General features: G+C 36.4%; 3 protein-coding genes across 3 annotated transcripts; 2 read left to right on the forward strand and 1 right to left on the reverse strand.

Annotated features, from left to right (window-relative positions):
- The first annotated feature begins 4,535 nt into the window (after positions 1 to 4,535).
- On the forward strand, positions 4,536 to 7,987 carry LOC130721200 (AUGMIN subunit 2). Its single transcript, XM_057571954.1, has 6 exons — positions 4,536 to 4,904; positions 4,987 to 5,112; positions 5,285 to 5,389; positions 5,502 to 5,570; positions 6,821 to 6,934; positions 7,491 to 7,987. The coding sequence occupies exons 1-6, from the start codon at positions 4,779 to 4,781 to the stop codon at positions 7,692 to 7,694; spliced, it is 744 nt and encodes a 247-aa protein (XP_057427937.1). The 5' UTR covers positions 4,536 to 4,778; the 3' UTR covers positions 7,695 to 7,987.
- A 1,732-nt stretch (positions 7,988 to 9,719) lies between these two features.
- Positions 9,720 to 13,379, forward strand: LOC130718304 (meiotic recombination protein DMC1 homolog). Its single transcript, XM_057568861.1, has 15 exons — positions 9,720 to 10,004; positions 10,115 to 10,200; positions 10,574 to 10,665; positions 10,752 to 10,823; positions 10,927 to 10,965; positions 11,092 to 11,149; positions 11,271 to 11,316; positions 11,418 to 11,463; positions 11,739 to 11,800; positions 11,902 to 11,968; positions 12,064 to 12,156; positions 12,242 to 12,310; positions 12,401 to 12,479; positions 12,655 to 12,821; positions 13,142 to 13,379. Exons 1-15 carry the CDS (start codon positions 9,988 to 9,990, stop codon positions 13,184 to 13,186), a joined length of 1,038 nt encoding a protein of 345 aa, XP_057424844.1. The 5' UTR covers positions 9,720 to 9,987; the 3' UTR covers positions 13,187 to 13,379.
- A 131-nt stretch (positions 13,380 to 13,510) lies between these two features.
- LOC130718306 (stem-specific protein TSJT1-like) lies at positions 13,511 to 15,562 on the reverse strand. The gene is made up of 4 exons (XM_057568862.1): positions 15,270 to 15,562; positions 14,484 to 14,724; positions 14,276 to 14,396; positions 13,511 to 13,967 (listed from the first exon to the last, which is right to left on the reverse strand). Exons 1-4 carry the CDS (start codon positions 15,467 to 15,469, stop codon positions 13,777 to 13,779), a joined length of 753 nt encoding a protein of 250 aa, XP_057424845.1. The 5' UTR covers positions 15,470 to 15,562; the 3' UTR covers positions 13,511 to 13,776.
- Between the last annotated feature and the right edge of the window lie 3,562 nt (positions 15,563 to 19,124).

The raw sequence follows: 19,124 nt of genomic DNA on the forward strand, positions 1-19,124 counted from the left end.
AAATAAATAATAAGATAAATTAAGATAAAATCATGAAATAAACAACAAAAATCATAATCAAATCTAAAATTTAAAAAGGTACTACATAAATATAGAAAAAAACTATCAAAATCTAGCAAATCACAATAAAAACTCATAAAATCCTGAATTAATTAAAAATCCGAAAATTCAATAAAAATACCATAAAAAGTAATTAAAACTCTAAAAATAAATTATGATAAAATCAAAAAATAAACAACCTAAATCCTAATCAAATCTAAAATTTAAAAATGTATTTTTTTATGATCATTAACCTGAGAATGACACGTTGAATTTTTTTTATGAGAATTAACGTGAGAATGACACGTCACTAAATCAGTCTGATAGAAGTTATTCTTTTCTAATATATATTGATATTGATATTGATATGGATATTGATATTGATTTAGATTTAGATTAAGTGTTAAAAATGTGTCCATTTACAAGACAGGAGGGGCATTGAAGGTTTATATGAGATTCTAACAACTTCATGGCATGATAAGAGAGAGGTGTGGATTTTTTGTATGTTGTATGCCTACCTTTTAAAAGAAAGAACAAAGTGATTTTGTTAAGTTATTTATATTGAGAGAAAAATAAGAGAGTACGATGAACTCTAAATTCCAGAGATTCCAACCTTCATGAAGTTGGAATCTCATAATGAAGGTTGGAATCTCATACTAATTTTTTTTCTTTAATGGCGTCATAAATTAGGGGTCTTCACGTTTTTCTTTACTCTCATGGCCAATAAGAATAACTACAACCTCGAACATTATAATCAATCCAACTCTCTTTGAGGAAGGAGTTTGTAATATCAAGGGTTTGGTTATTTTATTTAGGCCCCATGGATTAAAATATGTAGGAGCAGACTCTGTAAACCTAAGCTGTAAAAGTCTTTGGAGCCGATGTCTAGAAAAAAGGGAAAAGGAAACTGAAAATGTTTACTTTAGGAAATTGTTCAAACATTGCTCTTGTAAATCCAAACAGTTTTCGTTTACAAATCTTCTATTTGAAGAAAATCTATCTCGATTCAAAAATATGACTAGAGAAGCCTCGACTAAATTTTCTATCATCTTCTCCCTACCTCCCAATATGAGCGAATAACAACGAAGATAAGTCTAAGATGTAGGGGAAAGCATACCTAGAGAACCTTATGAACAAAGTGAAGAAAAAACGAGTGCTTGCATCCTCCTAAGTTTGAATTTGTGAAGTAATTCAGATAGTTGGTTGTTCTGAAATTCTATGATGCAATCGTTAGGAGATGGAAGTACGACAAATCTTATGAAATCCTCTTTTTCTCCAAATTTTAAAATGCAAAAAAATATATTCAAAGAATGCGGGCAGTTGCAAAACCTAAAGTGAAGCACAAAATTTAAGAAAGAGTAAAATACACTCACCCCCCTTAAGGTTTGTCAGAATGACACTCCACCCCATTCTTTTTTTAAATCTACACTCCACCCCATTTTTTATAAAGGCAAAATTTAGTGACGAAAACAAATTCGTCACTAATAAAAAATAATTACTAATTAGTTAAAATTTAAATAAGTTTAATGCATATACACTATCATACATTAATTTATGAAAATAATTTTACTGAATTAAATTTAAAAAAAACAATCCACTCTGTCTGTTAAGTCCACGTCCCATCTGTCTCCAAATCATATTTCTCACCACAAACGGTCACCACCAAGCCTTTGCTCCCTTTAACACGACGGCCACTGTCCCAGAATGTGAAACCCCATGGCACCATCATGCATCAAAGTTTTGTTGCGACCTGAACCACAGAACATGAATCGCACATTCCCAAAGCTACCTGTTCAACTACTTCTTGTGAACTTCACCCCCTTTAAGTTGCAAGCGAACGCTCTGTTGGTTTAAGATGTCGTTGGATTTTGTTAAAAACGGTGCTCCACCGCATCGTTGGGTTCTAATAACCTCTGATCCACTTCATATTTCTTAATTTTGTTTCTCTATTTTCTTCACCCATTTGTCTTGCTTTTTGGGTCTACAATCCAATTTTCAAAATTTGAGGTATAAAGAGATTATTTTGATTAAAATTGAATTATTACCAAATATGAAAACACAAGCATGTTTCCCTATGTTCGAGATATGGTTTGTAAACCGGTCGGGTGTGCTATTGCAGAATTTGCATTGTGAATTTATGGAGGAAGACCGCGATTGAGAGAATGAGGAGGACTGTGATGTTTTCATTTTTAAATTTATTGGATTATATTGAAAATATTTTTTGAAATAATTGATTAACAATTTAAATAATAACTAATTATTAATGAATAATATTTTTCGTCACTAAATTTGCATCTATATAAAATGGGGTGGGGTGTAGATTTTAGACAAGAATTGGGTGGAGTGTAATTCTAACAAACCTTGAGAGGGGTGAGTGTACTTTACTCTTTAAGAAAAAGTAGCTAGATTGAAAGGTGTGACTTCATGACACCTTCATGATTGAAGTTGTAACTCCATCGTGTGCATTTTCATTGATCAAGATGTTCTAAATTCAATATAGTCAAGCAAAATAAGAAAAAAAATCTCATAATTGAGGTTTTGAGTGAAAGACTAGTGATGCGTGATCAATTGAAGAGTAAAAGACGTATGAAATTCATCTTTGATTAATATTTCCCGAAGTAATGAAGATTTAGTATAATTTGACGTTGTATTGCATTTCATGCCAAGTTGAGAAGTTCATGTTTTGGCCGACTCAAATTGCCAAAGACCCAATATTCTCTTAGTCGAGTCAAATGTCTTGCAACTATACCATGATGGCGAACAAAATGACTTAACTAAATAACATATCATCTAAGTGTAAGCCGAGCAAATCGGTCTGACTAATTTAATGAAACATTGCATGATTATCCACATCTCAATAGACCTTTGTCAAGTCAAGACTTCCAAAACACTCCTAATTCACTAAGAAGTAACAATAAATGAGTTCAAAAAAAAAAAAGTAACAATAAACATCGAACCTATAAATACAAGTTTTCTTGTTTATTTATGGCTTAATTCCAGTTTGGGTCCCTGATGTTTCACAAATGTGCGGTTTGCATCCCTTGTGTTTAAAATGTGCGGTCAAACTCACTCATGTTTCTAAAACGGTCCAGTGAAGCCCTTCCGTCTATCTCTGTCAGTTGACCAAACGGAAATGCTGACTTGTCACTAGTTTAATTCATAAAATATAGGCTACTACTTAGTAACGGAAATAATTCGTCACAAAACCCTTCAGCCAAAACCCTTCTTCACATTGTTCCTTTTTCTCCTCTTCTTCCTTTCTTCTTCCTCCTTTCTGCGAATAAACAAACATGTGCCACCACACCAAAATTTCTTCCACAAACTTAATCTTCCTCCTCTTTCAAGCTTGCGCCCCTCTAATCCTCAAGCTCGAGAAGGTCGCCAAAACCCTTCTCCATGAACCCTTCTTTATGACACTGAGTGGGACCTGATCATGATCAATGCGCCGAGGGGGTATTTTGAGGAGGCGCCGGGGCGGATGGCGGCGATCTTCTCGGCGGCGGTGATGGGGAGGAATCGGAAGGGATCCGGTGTGACGCACCTGTTTCTGCACGATGTGGATCGGAAGGTGGAGAAGGTTTTTGTGGAGGAGTTTCTGTGTAGGAAGAATCTGGTGAAAGGTGTTGGTAGACTCTGGCATTTCGAGATTGCATCTCAGATTCATGGTGGTGATGATGATGGTGGTCGATTCTGCTAGATGAATTTTCAATTTTAATTTTAATTTTTTTTTATCTTGACGAGTTGTGTTGCGATGATAGAAACTTGAAACACCATTGTTAGTGAATTGATAGTGATGATGATAGTAAAATATGTTACAGCCTTATTTTATTTTCTTGTTCCATTTTATCTGTTTCGTTCTTTGATTCCAATTTTGGTTTTTGATATTTGTGAGTTTTTGGGGTATGTGGAAACTGGAGAATGGCATGTCGGTGCAGTGGGTTCTGCACTACAGGTGGATGGTTGTACTGTACTATGTTGCTTTTCTGACAGCAGCTGGTTGCAGATGGATAATCTTTACTTTCAAATTTGGTTTGTTGTGTTGAGGGAATTAGAAAATTGCAATTCACAAATTCAAAGAGGAGGAAGATGAAGTTTGTGGAAATTTTTTGGTGTGGTGGCACATGTTTGTTAATTCGCAGAAAGGAGGAAGAAGAAAGGAAGAAGAGGAGAAAAAGGAAATGTGAGGGAGAAGGGTTTTGGCTGAATGGTTTTGTTTTGTGACGGATTACTTCTGTCACGAATTAGTAGCCTATATTTTATGAATTAAATTAGTAACACGTCAGCATTTCCGTTTGGTCAACTGACAGAGATGGACGGAAGGGTTTCACTCGACCGTTTTAGAAATATGAGGGAGTTTGACCGCACATTTTAAACACAAGGGATGCAAACCGCACATTTGTGAAACATCAGGGGCCCAAACTGGAATTAAGCCTTTATTTATTTAAACACTATACAATTATTTAAAAGTTTTTTTTTAAATAAACCTGTAAAAAAAAAGGGTCCCCGTTGTTTGAATCGACCTTGGAAAAAACTGGCATCTCGTTCAGCCTGCATAAACCTCCCCCAAGCTACTACTACTCCCCGAAATCTCCAGCGTTTTCCGGCACCGTTAGACCATATCCGCCGCCACTCGCCGTCGTTCTCCAGCATTTCACTAAATTTTTTTCGTTGATCTACAAAAGCTGAAGTTTTCAGTTGCAAAAAAAGAGGTGGAGTTTGTTAATGTTTGAAATTTGAAAATGTCAATGGGAAGCGAGTCTAGTTGGGTTGGGAAGAAACCTGTGAAACGCATTGGGGGAATGTCCGATGCTCTGTCAATTGCTTCAGATCTCGGTTTCTCCGTGTCATCTCTCCCAACCCATCAGGTATCAGACATTCTCTCTTCGATCATCAAACTCGCATCAATTTTCTGACAATTTGGAATTCACTAACTGTCTCTCCCTATAGGAAGCACTTCAGAATCCCTCAACCGCTACTGGTGAGAAGGGTGAGGATTTGATCAAGGTTTTAAGAGAACTTACCACAGTCCAAAGGAAAATTGCAGATTTGCAAGTCGAACTTCAAGGTCGAAAGGTATGCCAGCCCTAATAACCATTTCGGTTTGATAAATATGGATTTGGGTCATTTGATTTTGTTCAACTTTAAACAAATTGTCAACATTTTACTAGTTAGTTAAGAATTTGAATAACCTGTGTTGTGCTGTGTCTTCACTTTTCACTCATTTTGAGACTTGTGAAACTTTTAGGATGATAAAAATGTAGCGCATTTGACGCATGTAAGTGAAATGGAGAAGAAGATTGAGACGTTGGAATGGATTACTACTATCCTCAAAGATGTTATTCAGAATAAGGTAACCGAAACCGACCTCATCTGTTCATTATTCTTCTCATCTGTCGTTGTTATTGATCGGTTCATCAGCTCAAATTGTACTTTTACATTATTTTATTTGCTAAATTTGGTAGGACCGCATAATAGCTCGCCTGCAGCAACCGTATTCCCTGGATTGCATTCCTGTTGAAGCAGAATATCAGGTTGGTGTACACAAATGATGATTGAGTTAAGTTACTTGCTCTAAGAAGTCCTTGATTTGATAACCAGTTGGCCATCAAGTGGCATGTGCACACAATTGTGTGTGTATGTGTGGTTTTGATATAGTGTTAGTAGCATTACTTATTTGTACACATTTTGATGTTTTGTATTTAGTTCCTGATTTTGCTAGGTGTTGTCTATGTGTGACAATTTTGTTACTTTGTTTGTTTGAATAGTGCATGTTAAGTGTTAACTATTAATGCAGCATTACAGATTAAACATGATATAGTGACTTCAATTGGAGCTGTTAGAAATAAGTTCAAAGTTTCTGGTATTCATGAAAAATTATACACAGTGAGACTTGACCTAATGATTCACCATCTGTTATATATTGAAATTAGGAATATAGTTAACCACTTTCTAGGTCAACCAAGTTTTATTTGGCATCTGCAATACAGTGTGTAAAAGGCTTATTTATGCACTGCTGGATCTAAATGAGTTCATTCAATCTTAAACCAAATGAAACCCTAAACCAAATCTCTCATGTCTAACCTTGCTCCACCTCATCCCTACTCCCTCGTCCCTCTTTGCATTCGGAGGTTTGAACTTTGAAGGTTGTCATGAGTGTGCGAGGTTGAAGGTCGTTCTCCCTACCTTCACGCGCTGCTCCGTGTTGGAGTTCTTGGTCTGCGACTCTGTGGTCTGCCTTTGCAATTCTGGTTCTTCCTCCACGAACTCCAATTCTGGCTTCTCATTCTGCCTTTGCGATTCTGACTTGGTTCTGTAGTGCAATTTTATTTGAGACTTTGTGTTCTGGTATGTGTCTTGCTAGTGTGGTGGTTATATTAGACTTAAGTTCTTTTGGGTTTCTAAGCATTAGTTTTTAATTTAAACACCAACTTATATTTCTTATGGCTGTAAAAAAACTTCTTGTGAATGCATTATATTATGACTTAATGTGATTTTGTGCTTATGATTTTTCAATTTAAATTATTTTAATTGTATGAATCAGAGGTTATTTTACTTTTCTATATGATTTTCTATGTATATGTATGTTATAGCGTCTAATTTTGCATTCTTATGATCTTGCACTCCCTTCCCGATTCTGTAGGATCCCTATCTTAACAACATAGTCACACTCAACATTAGTTGAAAATTGATGTAAATGTTGAACTATTATTGATATAAATTTTCAATCAATGTAAGACTGATTTTATAATGCTTGATTAATATATTTTTCTAATTCGTGCAGAAACAATTCTCTGAGTTACTGATGAAGGCAGCTAGTGATTATGGTGCCTTGACAGCATCCGTGGCAGATTTTCAGTGGAGTCAGAACTTCAAGGAACCTCCTTCAGTTTGGGGGGTATGCTTCTAAAATCATTTTTATTATGTTAAGATAGTCTTGATATTAGGACTTTCTGTTTCCATTATGTTATACTATTAAACCATTTTGCATCCCTGGACCCTAGTTTTCACCTACTATCTTGCATTACTTGCCTTTAATGTTACTTCAGTTGCTTGGAAGCTTCAAGAAGATGACTAAGTGATAGTGGATTTAACTTTTACTGTTATTTTATAACTTAAAAAGTTAAGATTAATTTCAAGTCTATTTAAGTTCATTGTGACACACTAAAATTTCTCCCAGTCGATAACCTGCATATACTATAAACGAATTTTAAAATAGTCATGAATCATGATGAAAGCTTTGACAGCTTAAAGTTGATCCTGTAAAGTTTTTAATTCTTAACATGAGTTTTAGAAATTAATCTCGGTGCTTTTAAACACATTCCACTAAGTGTTTTCAAAGGCAACTAAGTGCATATACGGGCACTACTTTGAAGACAGCCTTGTGTGGAATAATGTTCATAACTTTTGTGCTTGCTACTTGCTTCTCAAATGAAATTCTTTTTTTTTTCCAGGAAATGCTTCGACCCATTCCTGTAGCTTTGGCATCTTGCACTCGGTTCTTTGAAGCCATGTCTGCCACAAGAGAGTCATTTGCAACACTTCAAAAACTAAGAGTGGGTCATGTTGATTCCCCTGTGCCTAGGACACCAACCAGTGATCCTTCCCAAAGACTACCAGGAGTTTCTGATTCTCTAACTTTACCTCCATCAGAGTAATTGTACAACCCGAACAATCTTGTCTTACTCTCACTCAGTTAAAAAAGAGTGTTGCATAGTTATCCAACATCCACGTATCTTTTGTGTGATATCATTTCTTCATTTGTCTGTGCAGATTAATTCTTCATCATTGCTTTAAAATTATGTATTTGTGAGTTACAGGAACTTGTGATAATGTGTGAATTACTCTCATAGTTTCAGTGGCCTGGTATGCTATATTATTAGGGGTTACTGACTTACTGTGCAATATAAACTTCGTAGGTTGTTTCTTACAACATTTGTTGTGTTGATAACCTTTTTTTTCTCACTATGGTTAGTTGACTTATTCTTTCTTTTTGAACGTTAGTTGACTTAATTCGTTACTAATATTTTGTAATATACTAATATTGAGTCGCAAAGTTACTACTAACAAATATAGAGATATCAAAAAAAAAAATATAGAGATATCAAAAAAAAAATATAGAGATATCAAAAAGGGTGTGAAGGTATACAAATAGCATGTCTTGATTAGTGGACATCCCCGTCAATTTGCAAAGTTATCATTATTTTTTCTCCTTTTTATATTTTCTCACTCATGCATCTTTTTTGTATTGTCATTTTCATTTCACACCAAGCTAAAGTATGTCTAGTCAAATTATTTTTTTAAAAATATAAATACTTTCATATTAGTTTCCGAATAAGAAAAATATGCTAAAATTCCTGGATGATATTTTATCCATAAAATCATCTTCAAATATGGTTTCAATATGGGTCACTAAAGTGCCTGACTTGAGAGGACAAATTTAACCATATTTAAGAACTTATTTGACCGAAAAACCATAGGTTTATTTTATAGTTTTTAAGTAGTAACTCATGTTTTTTTTTACATGAGGGGACTCACATTAAGCACAAGGCTAAAACAACCAAGAGGATATAACCTCACCCGCATCTATCCTAAGAAGGCGATGGCAATCACTAAACGAAGAAGCAAAAACATAGGTTCCAAAAGGAAACTGTAAAGCGGCACTAGCAAGGCAATCGACCACACACTTAATCTGGTAGCACCCTTTCTGATGGGCTCACTACTCCAGCTCTATCTAGGCCCAAGAGAACGGTAACAAGGCCCAAGTGGTGGAACCATTACATAGTTCCAGAATAATAGATTTAAAAGAGAGCCTAGGATTATGACAAGTGTAAGGCCAGTAGTAGCCATAGTAAACACTCATATATGAGCTGTAATAGAGATTCCAAAAAATCAATGAATATTCTCAAATTTATCTTCTTTCTTGCTTCACATTTATTTCTCTGCTAGGGTTTTAGTAGAATAGAACAGTAAATTGTAGAATTAGCACACCATAATCTTCTTAGACACAAAAGAAAAAGTGATGCCTCCATGAAAGGAGACATGTTCAATAACGTCCGCATATGGGTGAACCTAATCACAAGTTGCAAATGCAAGCTGAATCTCCTCTAAACAATCGGTCTCGACTATCACTTGCGGGAAGTTATGATCCAGAACAATTTGAACTGCTGAACGCTTAATACAAAGCTTGGCGAGGAGGAAATTTGAAGTGCCCAAAGTTACTACAAAAACCCAAAATTAAGCTCCGCTTTGTATGCATGAGAACTCGACTACAACCACCGGTTTATCCACTCTAAACAGTAACTCATATGATAGAAACAGTACCTTTTGGAAATAAATTTGTTTTATTATGTGACCCATAAAGTATAGCTTAAAAATTCAATCATTATATAATTTCATATGTTAAATAATATTTTTTTCTTCTATTCAAGAAATTAAACCAATGTTACCATAAACTTCATTTAAAAAAAAAAGCACAAAGAGGACTTTATTTTTAAAAATTTACAAGTCTATCTGCAACATTATATGGAAGGATAAATAGCGACAAGTATTAAAATAATTTGTGAAGGATAGCCTTTTTTTTAAATCGAACATTTTTACTTTTATGATTTTTATCTTTTCTTTCTTCTACACGTTCTCTTTATTTCATTTCCCCCCCTTTTTCTCTGAGGCCATTTTTCTTTTTCTTTTTTTGCTCTGAATTATGAAAATTTGAATAACTCATGTTCACGCCATAATGGTTGAACTGTTGAAGAGAGTGAAAAACGAGGGAACACGCAACGTTTGCCATAGGGGAGTACTCACAGCTATAACGAACTCTTCTCCCACGCATTTCCCGCCCTATATAAATTCCCTCCTTCGCTTCTTCAACACTCATTCACAATTCAAATTTCCCTCTCTTTCTCTCATCTCTTTCTTCAGTCGAATTCAAATTTTCTCTCCATCGCCACCATGCTTGCGACGCTGAAGTAAGCCACAGCTTCTTCATCCACTCTCTTCTCCGTCTCGCAGTTTCAATTCTACCTCAGTTTCTGATCGGCGATGAATGACTTTTGTGTAACCTTGCTCTCTTTTTCAGATCTGAAGACTCCAGCGGCCAGTTGCAGCTCGTTGAACGTGAAGACATCGACGATGAAGATGACCTCTTCGAAGCCATCGACAAACGTAACTTCTTCTCTCAGCTTCGTTTTCTTCCGTTGCTTTTCTAGATCTATTTACCAGAAACCGATCTCTGTAATTCGATCGTAAATTCTTCGTTCTGAACTGTTTTTGTCTTCATTTTCAATTTCCCTGCTATGCGCTAAGAGATTTCGTCAGATGCACTATTTCACTGAGAAAATCACTTGCAATTACGAAATCTTCATCCTCACCTGTACTTGTTTACATTCTCTCTGGTTTTTGTTGAAATTTTGACTATACACTCTGTTTCATCGAATACCGAGTTAGTTTGCAAAGCACAATTATGTCATCGTTTGATTATTTGAAAACGGAAATTGTATTGTCATTGATTGATTCACGAGAATTTGCTTCTTCACAGTGATTTCTCAAGGCATTAATGCCGGAGATGTGAAGAAGCTTCAGGACGCAGGAATATACACCTGCAATGGCTTGATGATGCACACAAAGAAGGTTTAGTTTTAAACACAGATCTGCTTGACTTAGAATTTCTCTGCAGTTCTATGACTATCTAACTTAATTTTGCTGCATGTTCGTAGAACTTGACTGGAATCAAAGGTCTATCTGAGGCCAAGGTTGATAAGATCTGTGAAGCTGCTGAGAAGATTGTGGTTAGTGATCGTAATATCTGGTTTCTAAGTTGCTTCAGAATACTGTTTCAGTTCCTTGTTTATAATTCGATCTTCGTTTCTATTTTCTCCTTTTGCGATGCAGAGTTTTGGTTATATGACCGGAAGTGATGCATTGCTGAAAGTATGTCGTTTATTTTGCTTGGAAATTTTGAAATATGGACTAGATCTGCATATCTCTAACATTTTGGTGGTTTTGTTAAGCGTAAGAGCATTTGTGATCCGAATTAATTGTAATCTGTTAATGCAGAGAAAATCTGTGATCCGAATTACCACTGGAAGCCAAGCTCTTGATGAATTGCTTGGAGGTTGATTTACGCTGAGATTTTTCTTTTCTTATGTAGACTTGTGTTTTACTGATCGTATGACTCGTTCATTTTGACTGTGTTATGCTCCTCTTTGAATTGCTCTTTCTGATATTTGAAATAGGTGGGATCGAGACAACTTCGATTACTGAAGCGTTTGGAGAATTCCGGTGAGAACATAGCACATATCTGGTTTCAGAATTCAGATAAATTCAATTCATACTCAGTTTCTGAAAAAGTTCATCCTAATGATATGATTTTTTTGTTGCAGATCTGGGAAAACACAGCTTGCTCACACTCTCTGTGTTTCCACTCAGGTTTACTTCTATTAGGTGTTGTTAATTAGTATTTGTTAATTGTCATTGAACCTGTTCTCTCAAGCTATCTACTGTATTAGAGTGGGTGAACAGAATGTTGAACTTAGATGAAATGCTAGTGTTTTTCTGAAGCGCCTTGTATCTCTTGTATTGTATCATTGTATGCATTCATAGCTTCTCAGGCACTGAATTTTGTTTATGCGTTTGTCCTGGCCGCATTTTCTCGCCCATTGATATATTTGGTGCATACTACTAACCTCTGATGACCCCTGCAGCTGCCAATTAATATGCGGGGAGGCCATGGAAAAGTTGCATACATTGACACAGAAGGAACTTTGTATGCCTTTTTCCCTTAGCATTATGTAACTTCTAAGAACTTTTGGTTGTGATTGTGCTTTTACTTACTAGTGTTTTGTCTTCATTCTCAAATACCTGTAGCCGACCTGACCGTATTGTCCCCATAGCTGAGAGATTCGGCATGGATCCTGGGGCTGTTCTGGATAATGTAAGTATTTCCTGGATCATTCAGTTGGGTACTGAAGGGAAATAACTTTGTGCTGAGTTGCTGACTTCTTACCATTGTCTATTTGTGACTGCAAGATTATCTATGCTCGTGCTTACACTTATGAGCATCAGTACAACCTCCTCCTTGGTTTGGCTGCTAAAATGTCTGAAGAACCATTCAGACTTCTGGTGAGATGTTACTAAAAGAGAACAGAGTTATCTTCCATTGCAATACTATGAGATATGGAGAGTTAACAGAATTGATATATGGCAGATTGTAGATTCAGTGATTGCTTTGTTTAGGGTGGACTTCTCAGGAAGAGGAGAGCTCGCTGAGCGCCAGGTATATGAATCTGTCATTTAAATGCACTTTACAACAGCTTTTTTCCTTTTCTATATCAATTTTTGCTGATATGAACAATAACCATTGCAGCAAAAACTGGCACAAATGCTTTCTCGATTGATAAAGATAGCTGAGGAATTCAATGTTGCAGTTTACATGACAAATCAAGGTATAAATTCTGCACTTGTGTATGAAACTTCCCCTGTGAACTCTTCCCTCTCAAGTCCTAGTTGATTTTCTAAATGGTTTTGTTTAGAACAATAAGCAGAGGTATTTGATTTTTAGTTATGGCTTTTATAAGACTAATGCTTATCTACAAATTTTTGTTGTTGTTTTGGTTGCAGTCATCTCTGATCCAGGAGGTGGAGTATTTGTGACTGATCCAAAGAAACCAGCAGGAGGGCATGTGCTAGCCCATGCGGCCACAATAAGGCTGATGTTTAGGAAAGGGAAAGGGGAGCAGCGCATTTGCAAAGTGTTTGATGCCCCAAATCTGCCAGAGGCTGAAGCAATATCCTTTATCAGACTTTGCCCCTTTAAAATAATCTGCTAGTTGATCAAAAAGACTTTAGTTCACTGAAAGTTTGTGGTTTATAATCTGCCTCAGATCAGTAGTTATGAAATTATGGCTGTTAAAACAACTTGAAATTAACTTTTACTTAACACTGTAACAACAACAAAAACTTTTACTTAACACTAAATAACCAGCCACAAGTGATTTTTTATGGCTAAATTACCATGAAGGCCATTGAAACCAATTACACTGTCTTTGAGAATGAGGAAACCATTATCTGTATTATCTGCATGTTTTTTTTCCTTGACAATAGCTACGTGTTCCAGATAACAGCAGGAGGCATTGCAGATGCGAAGGACTGAAAGGTCGTTACCTCCAACTTCTGAGGTCATTCCACGATGGCGACTAATATTCATAGTAACTTTAATCTTCCTTATATTTGCTTATATTTGTATTAAGACTTAAGAGTACTGTTGCTTGAAGGTGTTACTACATTCCAGAGATATTACGTGAATATCTCATATCTTATTATATACATTTCCTTCGTTTTTAGTAGTTCGTATTTTGCAAATACAACGTAGCTAAGCATTTCAAAATCTTTGATGTCACTGATTTTCTGGGGTGATCCCACTTTGAATAACAGTTAAAGTAGGGCACATAATAAACCTAAATAAATAAGATCAAACTAAAGCAGCAAATAGTCTTTATTTAGGATGAATCAGAACGCAAGTCAATATTATTACATGATAGGTGCCAATAGAGTATGAGCCTCACTATTTGCTTGCAAACAACTTTGTCTAGCTTAATGAAATCATATCACGGTTCAGCAAGTAAACTAATATGATAAGCTATCCCTTGCTAGAGCCTCTCAACATTAATCATATGATGGGAATAGATGACTTGAATTTGAAAATACATAATAAAACCCGTACTTCAAATAGAGGAGTTGCAATTAGATATTATTAGACCAGTTAGCAGCACTCCCAACCCTTGGCATGCCAGTTGTTTCCTTCTTAGCATCAGCATCCACCTTGAAAGTGGCACCACACATCTCTCCGGAACTGTCAACCCTAGGTACAGCCTTCATCTCATTTAGTGGATGCTCAAAACTGCTCAAACCTCCAGATGTTGAAAAGAAACATCCTGAAATGTGATAAGATACATATGTTACCTCTCGCATGAAACCATTGTATGTACCAAATATATAAAAGCTAGACAATCTACAGTCAATTACAGGAGAAGAGGAACTTGAAACGAAATCGATGAATTGCTACGTAAACAATAATAAGCCAAACAATGTCAATGTCTACATTTCCCATTTCCAAGCCATTCATTGAACTCCTTATTCCTTTCTTTCTCTCGATTCACTCTTCATATATTTTTAAAAGTGAGGTACACTGGGGATTTATATTGTCAAACTACCTTTTAACAGCAAATCATAGTATTATTACCTTTAGGAAACGGTGCAGAGGATTTCCCACAGCTTTTAGCTACAATCTCAGTCTCATCTGAAAGAACAAGGTTTCCATCCGCATCAGTTCCCCAGAAGAAGGGAACACTCCCATCAGCATCCTATAAAGGACCACAATATGCATAGCAGGTTAGAGAAGCAAACGAGTGGCAAATGTCAGCAGAAAAGACTGAGCAAGGATAACTCACCGAAGAAATGAATGCGGTTTTAGAACCACTGTCAAACAGAACAAATGTAAATTTGCCTTGGAAATCTCTCACAACCTGAGCAGCAGGATAGGGACCGCGATCTCTTAGAGTCCTGTATGCCTCTATGACAATGATCACTTCATTTGCTGTTTTATTCAATCCATACTGTTGCTTAAGATGAGCAACATTCTGAATGTGGCCTTGAAACAAGCAGAAGATGTCATCCACAACCGCAAACAGCCTACAAAGGTAAGAACGAGGGGAAAATTCATATAAGGAATCACATGAATGCTAATAAAGTAAGAAAAGATAAAATCCACTCTCATCATAACATTAGACCATTCCTAAATTTGCCCAAATTAAGCTCTAATAAGATTAAGAATGACTTTGAAGTGAAGATCATATGTTCATGAAAAACAAGTATAGCTTAAAAATCACTATAAGCCATAAGATCTTCCATTACAAGTATGGGGTTTAAATTGATAACACAAACTTATATGAACAGGTTAAATTTATCAGTATAGTAATGTAATAATCAAGAAACCCTCAAGAAAATCAAAGGGGTTTTATCAAACAAGTTTCATCCTTTTCAATCTAATCTCTCTCCTACTCAAAATGTCTAAGAAGATCATCCCTGAGGGAAAAAAAACAAAGTAACCTAGATCAAGACATCAACATAGAGTTAAACATAAGACACATAGAATAGAATCATGGATTATCATTTTCTTTTTCATCTAATCCAAAATGACTCAAAATATTCAAGAAAAATAAAACGGGGTAGTGCACCTTGGAAGGAGAGGGTTCTGTTTGTGAAGAGAATAGGCCAAGGTACCAGAAGTGCCAAGGTTGACGATGACGGAACCAGGGTAAACAGAGGAGAAGTGCTGCGCCAAAAACCCATCTTTCAGCGCTGACACGGAGTTTGACTGAGGGCTTTGCAGTGCCTCAGGACCCTTTGCCACCGATTTGTCGAAAACCGCCAGCATTTTTCGTGGATCGTTGAAATAGAAAGCGAAGATGAAAGGAACGAAATATGGTTTTGCAGTAGTGGAAGAAGATGCTCAAGATTGTACTGTGTAGAGAGAGGGTTACATATAAAACCTGTGCGATGGAAACTGAATTACCCATCATACCCCTGCTTTGTTTGGATAATTTTCACAAATTGCCTTTTTTCTATGGTCAGATGCGGTTCTAACTTCCATTTTCTACTAACGACCATTTTGTTGTCTCCTAGTCTAGGTTTTTTTTCTTCCTTTTTTCGGGTATATATTTGGATTGTTTGGATTTTTATTCTTCAATTTTATGTAGTCACTAATTTTTTATATAAGGTCATATCATAGTTTTTATAAGAAAATCATGTATTTTATTCGTCTAATGGCATGTGTCATGAGTTCCTATATTAAATAAAATGATTTGATATACACATATTGTCATTGATATACGATCGTGACATGTGTCTTGTAGAGATTTCAGGAATTTCGTCATGGTCCAATAATATTGATTGATCACTCCACAATAGGAATGAGACATGACTTTAGGAAGTAATTGAGGACAGCAAAACGGGAATGATTTGATACTTTTTTATGAAATTAAAGCTTAATGCTATTGTATGATTTTTTTAATAAGTAAATTAGTCTTTTCTTATGGTTCGAATCCAGGACGCTATACCTTTTAGTCTTTTACCTTTCATCTCACTCAATATTTATATTTCATAGCTCTTACCATTTGGTTAACCTTTGGGGACAGATGTATTAATTGTATGGTAGGCTGGTAGCAGAATAAACCATGTCCACTTTTTTTATTCTAGAGGTGAATCTGATTTGTTTTGGTTCTAATGTTCTATACATTACGTGATCATTGGATGTCCATTTCATAGGATGAGCTCTGACCCAGTTACAATATTCTTCCAATTACCAACTTTGTTATACGTGGTAATGTTAGAACTTAGAAGTTAGAACACAATTCCACCATGCCCATTTTCCAACGCTTGTAAGAGTAAGCAGGAGACACCACACCACATTAACTAATTAATTAACTAAATACAAACTCATCTTTGACTAGAGATTTGACTTTTGAGGCATTTGTATTGTACAATTTTGTTGTTTTCCGAATAAAATATTTTTTTTTTCTTTGGAGGACGGTTCCCACTTCTCAAGATTAAAATTTAAACGTTTTATTTATTTATTTTACATTGAAAAGATAAATTACACACGTCAATAATCGATCTCTGGACCTCGTCGTACCCAACTCATATGTCCCTAAGCTCTCAACACTTGAGCTATCATACGTTTTAAAAAAAATAAAAAGGGATTTCTTTTGATCATGAAAAAGACGGAACTTAGAATAGAAATCAATTCGTGGTCGAAGCTCCATATGTAAATGAATAAAAACTCATCATGTTCAATGTTGAAACCTTCATTTTCGAAAAAAAAAAAAGTCCAAACCTCATCTACTAAAAGGTGCCCACTAGGGTGGGCAAGTTATAAACTGGTCCACCGATAGACCAGAGGGTAACTTTGTCTTTTCCCCTTCCTTTACCCTTTTCCTCTTCCCTTACATTTCTCTTAGTAAACTCCAGCAGAGGTTGCGCTGTCAGAAACCCTAAACACCAGTTGCAGAATCAGGGCACAAATCGTCAATTGCCACACTCCAACCATGTCTTCATCGAGAGAAGCAGACTCGAGCTCATCTTGCCACAATCGAAAAGCTCCAACCCAGACCCAGTGGAGAAGCAGAATCGGAATCGGATGATTGCGTGGCGCCGCGGCCGGACTGGGCGATCAAGGCGACGATGATGGCGTTGGAGAGGGCGAAGACGAAGAGAGGGCTCTAGAGGCAGCCGACGGAGAATCGGAGAGCGGAAGGGAGGTGAGTGAGGATCCATGAGAGAGCGAGGCAGATCTGGTTGTTCATAGATGCTTCAAGTTCATAGCTTTTTAGTTGTTCATCTCCTTTCCATCCCCTTTAGATCTAGTTATTTTAAGTTTTATGGAATTTATTTTGTGTTTTCTGTTGTTTCTAGAATTGATTTCTGGAATTAGTTTTTGGGTTGATTGCGTAGCGCGGCTGCCACCAGATTGAGCCATGTATGGATTTATTTTGAGGGCGGGAGACCCTTGTGCATGCTGTTATAAGACCACCTCGCTGTGTCACTTGCTTTTCAACAGATTTTTAAAACCATTGGTACTGTAGGTAGATTTTGAGACCTTATTTTTGCTGGAATTGAAGGTAGTGGATTGCTCTTGTTGTTTCGTGAATATTGGTCTTGGATGAACCATGATTTGTGTACTGTGTGGATCTGAATTAGGTGGGTTAGTGAGTATTTAATATTCATTGTAATACTCTTAGGTTGTGTTTGGATGGGGGAATATTTGAGGGGAATGTAATTTTAGAGGGTATTTCAAATCCCTTCAATTAAAATACCTTGTTTGGATATCTAATGTGAAGAATTCTCAAATTACTAGTAATTAAATGAGGTATTTTACTCAATAGGATTTAAGGTAATTGAAATCACCTCAAAATAGGAGGAATTTCAAATTCTTCATCTCTCCCGTAACCCTATCTAAATTCAGTAAAAAAAATTAATCTCGGCTAAAAACCATAAAATCGGCCATAAACTCGAAAGTCAACCAAAAACTCAAAATCGGCCCAAAACCCTAAAAATTGGCCCGACATTCAAAAATCGGCAGAAAACAGAAAGATGGTCCAAAACCCTAAGAATCGATCCGACTCTCAAAAATCGGCTGAAAACTCGAAAGTCAGCACAAAACCCTAAGAATCGGCCGAAAACGTGAGAGTCGGCATGAAACTCAAAAATCGACCCAAAACCCTAAACTCGGCTAAAAACTCAAAAATCGGCCGAAAACTAAAAATTCGGCCGAAAACTCTAAAATCGGCCCAAAACCCTAAAAATCAGCAAAAAACTCAAAAATCAGCACAAAACCCTAAAAATCGGCCTGACACACAAAAATTGACCGAAAACCCAAAATCGGCCCATAACCCTAAAAATTGGCCGATAACCCTAAGAATCGGCCGAAAACGTGAAAGTTTGGCCGAAACTCAAAAATTAACCCAAAACCCTAAAATCGGCCGAAAACTCAAAAATCGAAACAAAACCCTAAATATCGGCTGAAAACCTGAAAGTTGGCCCAAAACCCTAAAAATGGGCTCGATTCTCAAAAATCGGCTGAAAACTCGAAATTCGGCACAAAACCCTAAAAATCAGTCGATTTCGGTCAATTTTTGAGTGTCGGGCTGATTTTTAGGGTTTTGTGGCGACTTTTGAGTTTTCAGACGAGTTTTTAGAGTCGGGCAATTTTTAGGGTTTTCGGCCGATTTTTGAGTTTCCAGCCGATTTTTGGGTTTTGGGGATTTTTGAGTTTCGGGCCGAATTTCACGTTTTCGGCCGATTCTTAGGGTTATCGGCCAATTTTTAGGATTATGGGCCGATTTTGGGTTTTCGGTCAATTTTTTAGGGTCGGGGCGATTTTTAGGGTTTTGTGCCGAATTTTGAGTTTTCGGCCGATTTTTTCGAGTCGGGCCGATTTTTAGGGTTTTCGGCCGATATTTGAGAGTCAGGTCGATTTTTAGGGTTATGGGCCGATTTTTGAGTTTCGAGTCGACTTTCACGTTTTCGCCCTA

The sequence above is a fragment of the Lotus japonicus genome, chromosome 5 (assembly GCF_012489685.1).
Source record: "Lotus japonicus ecotype B-129 chromosome 5, LjGifu_v1.2".
NCBI lineage: Eukaryota > Viridiplantae > Streptophyta > Magnoliopsida > Fabales > Fabaceae > Lotus > Lotus japonicus.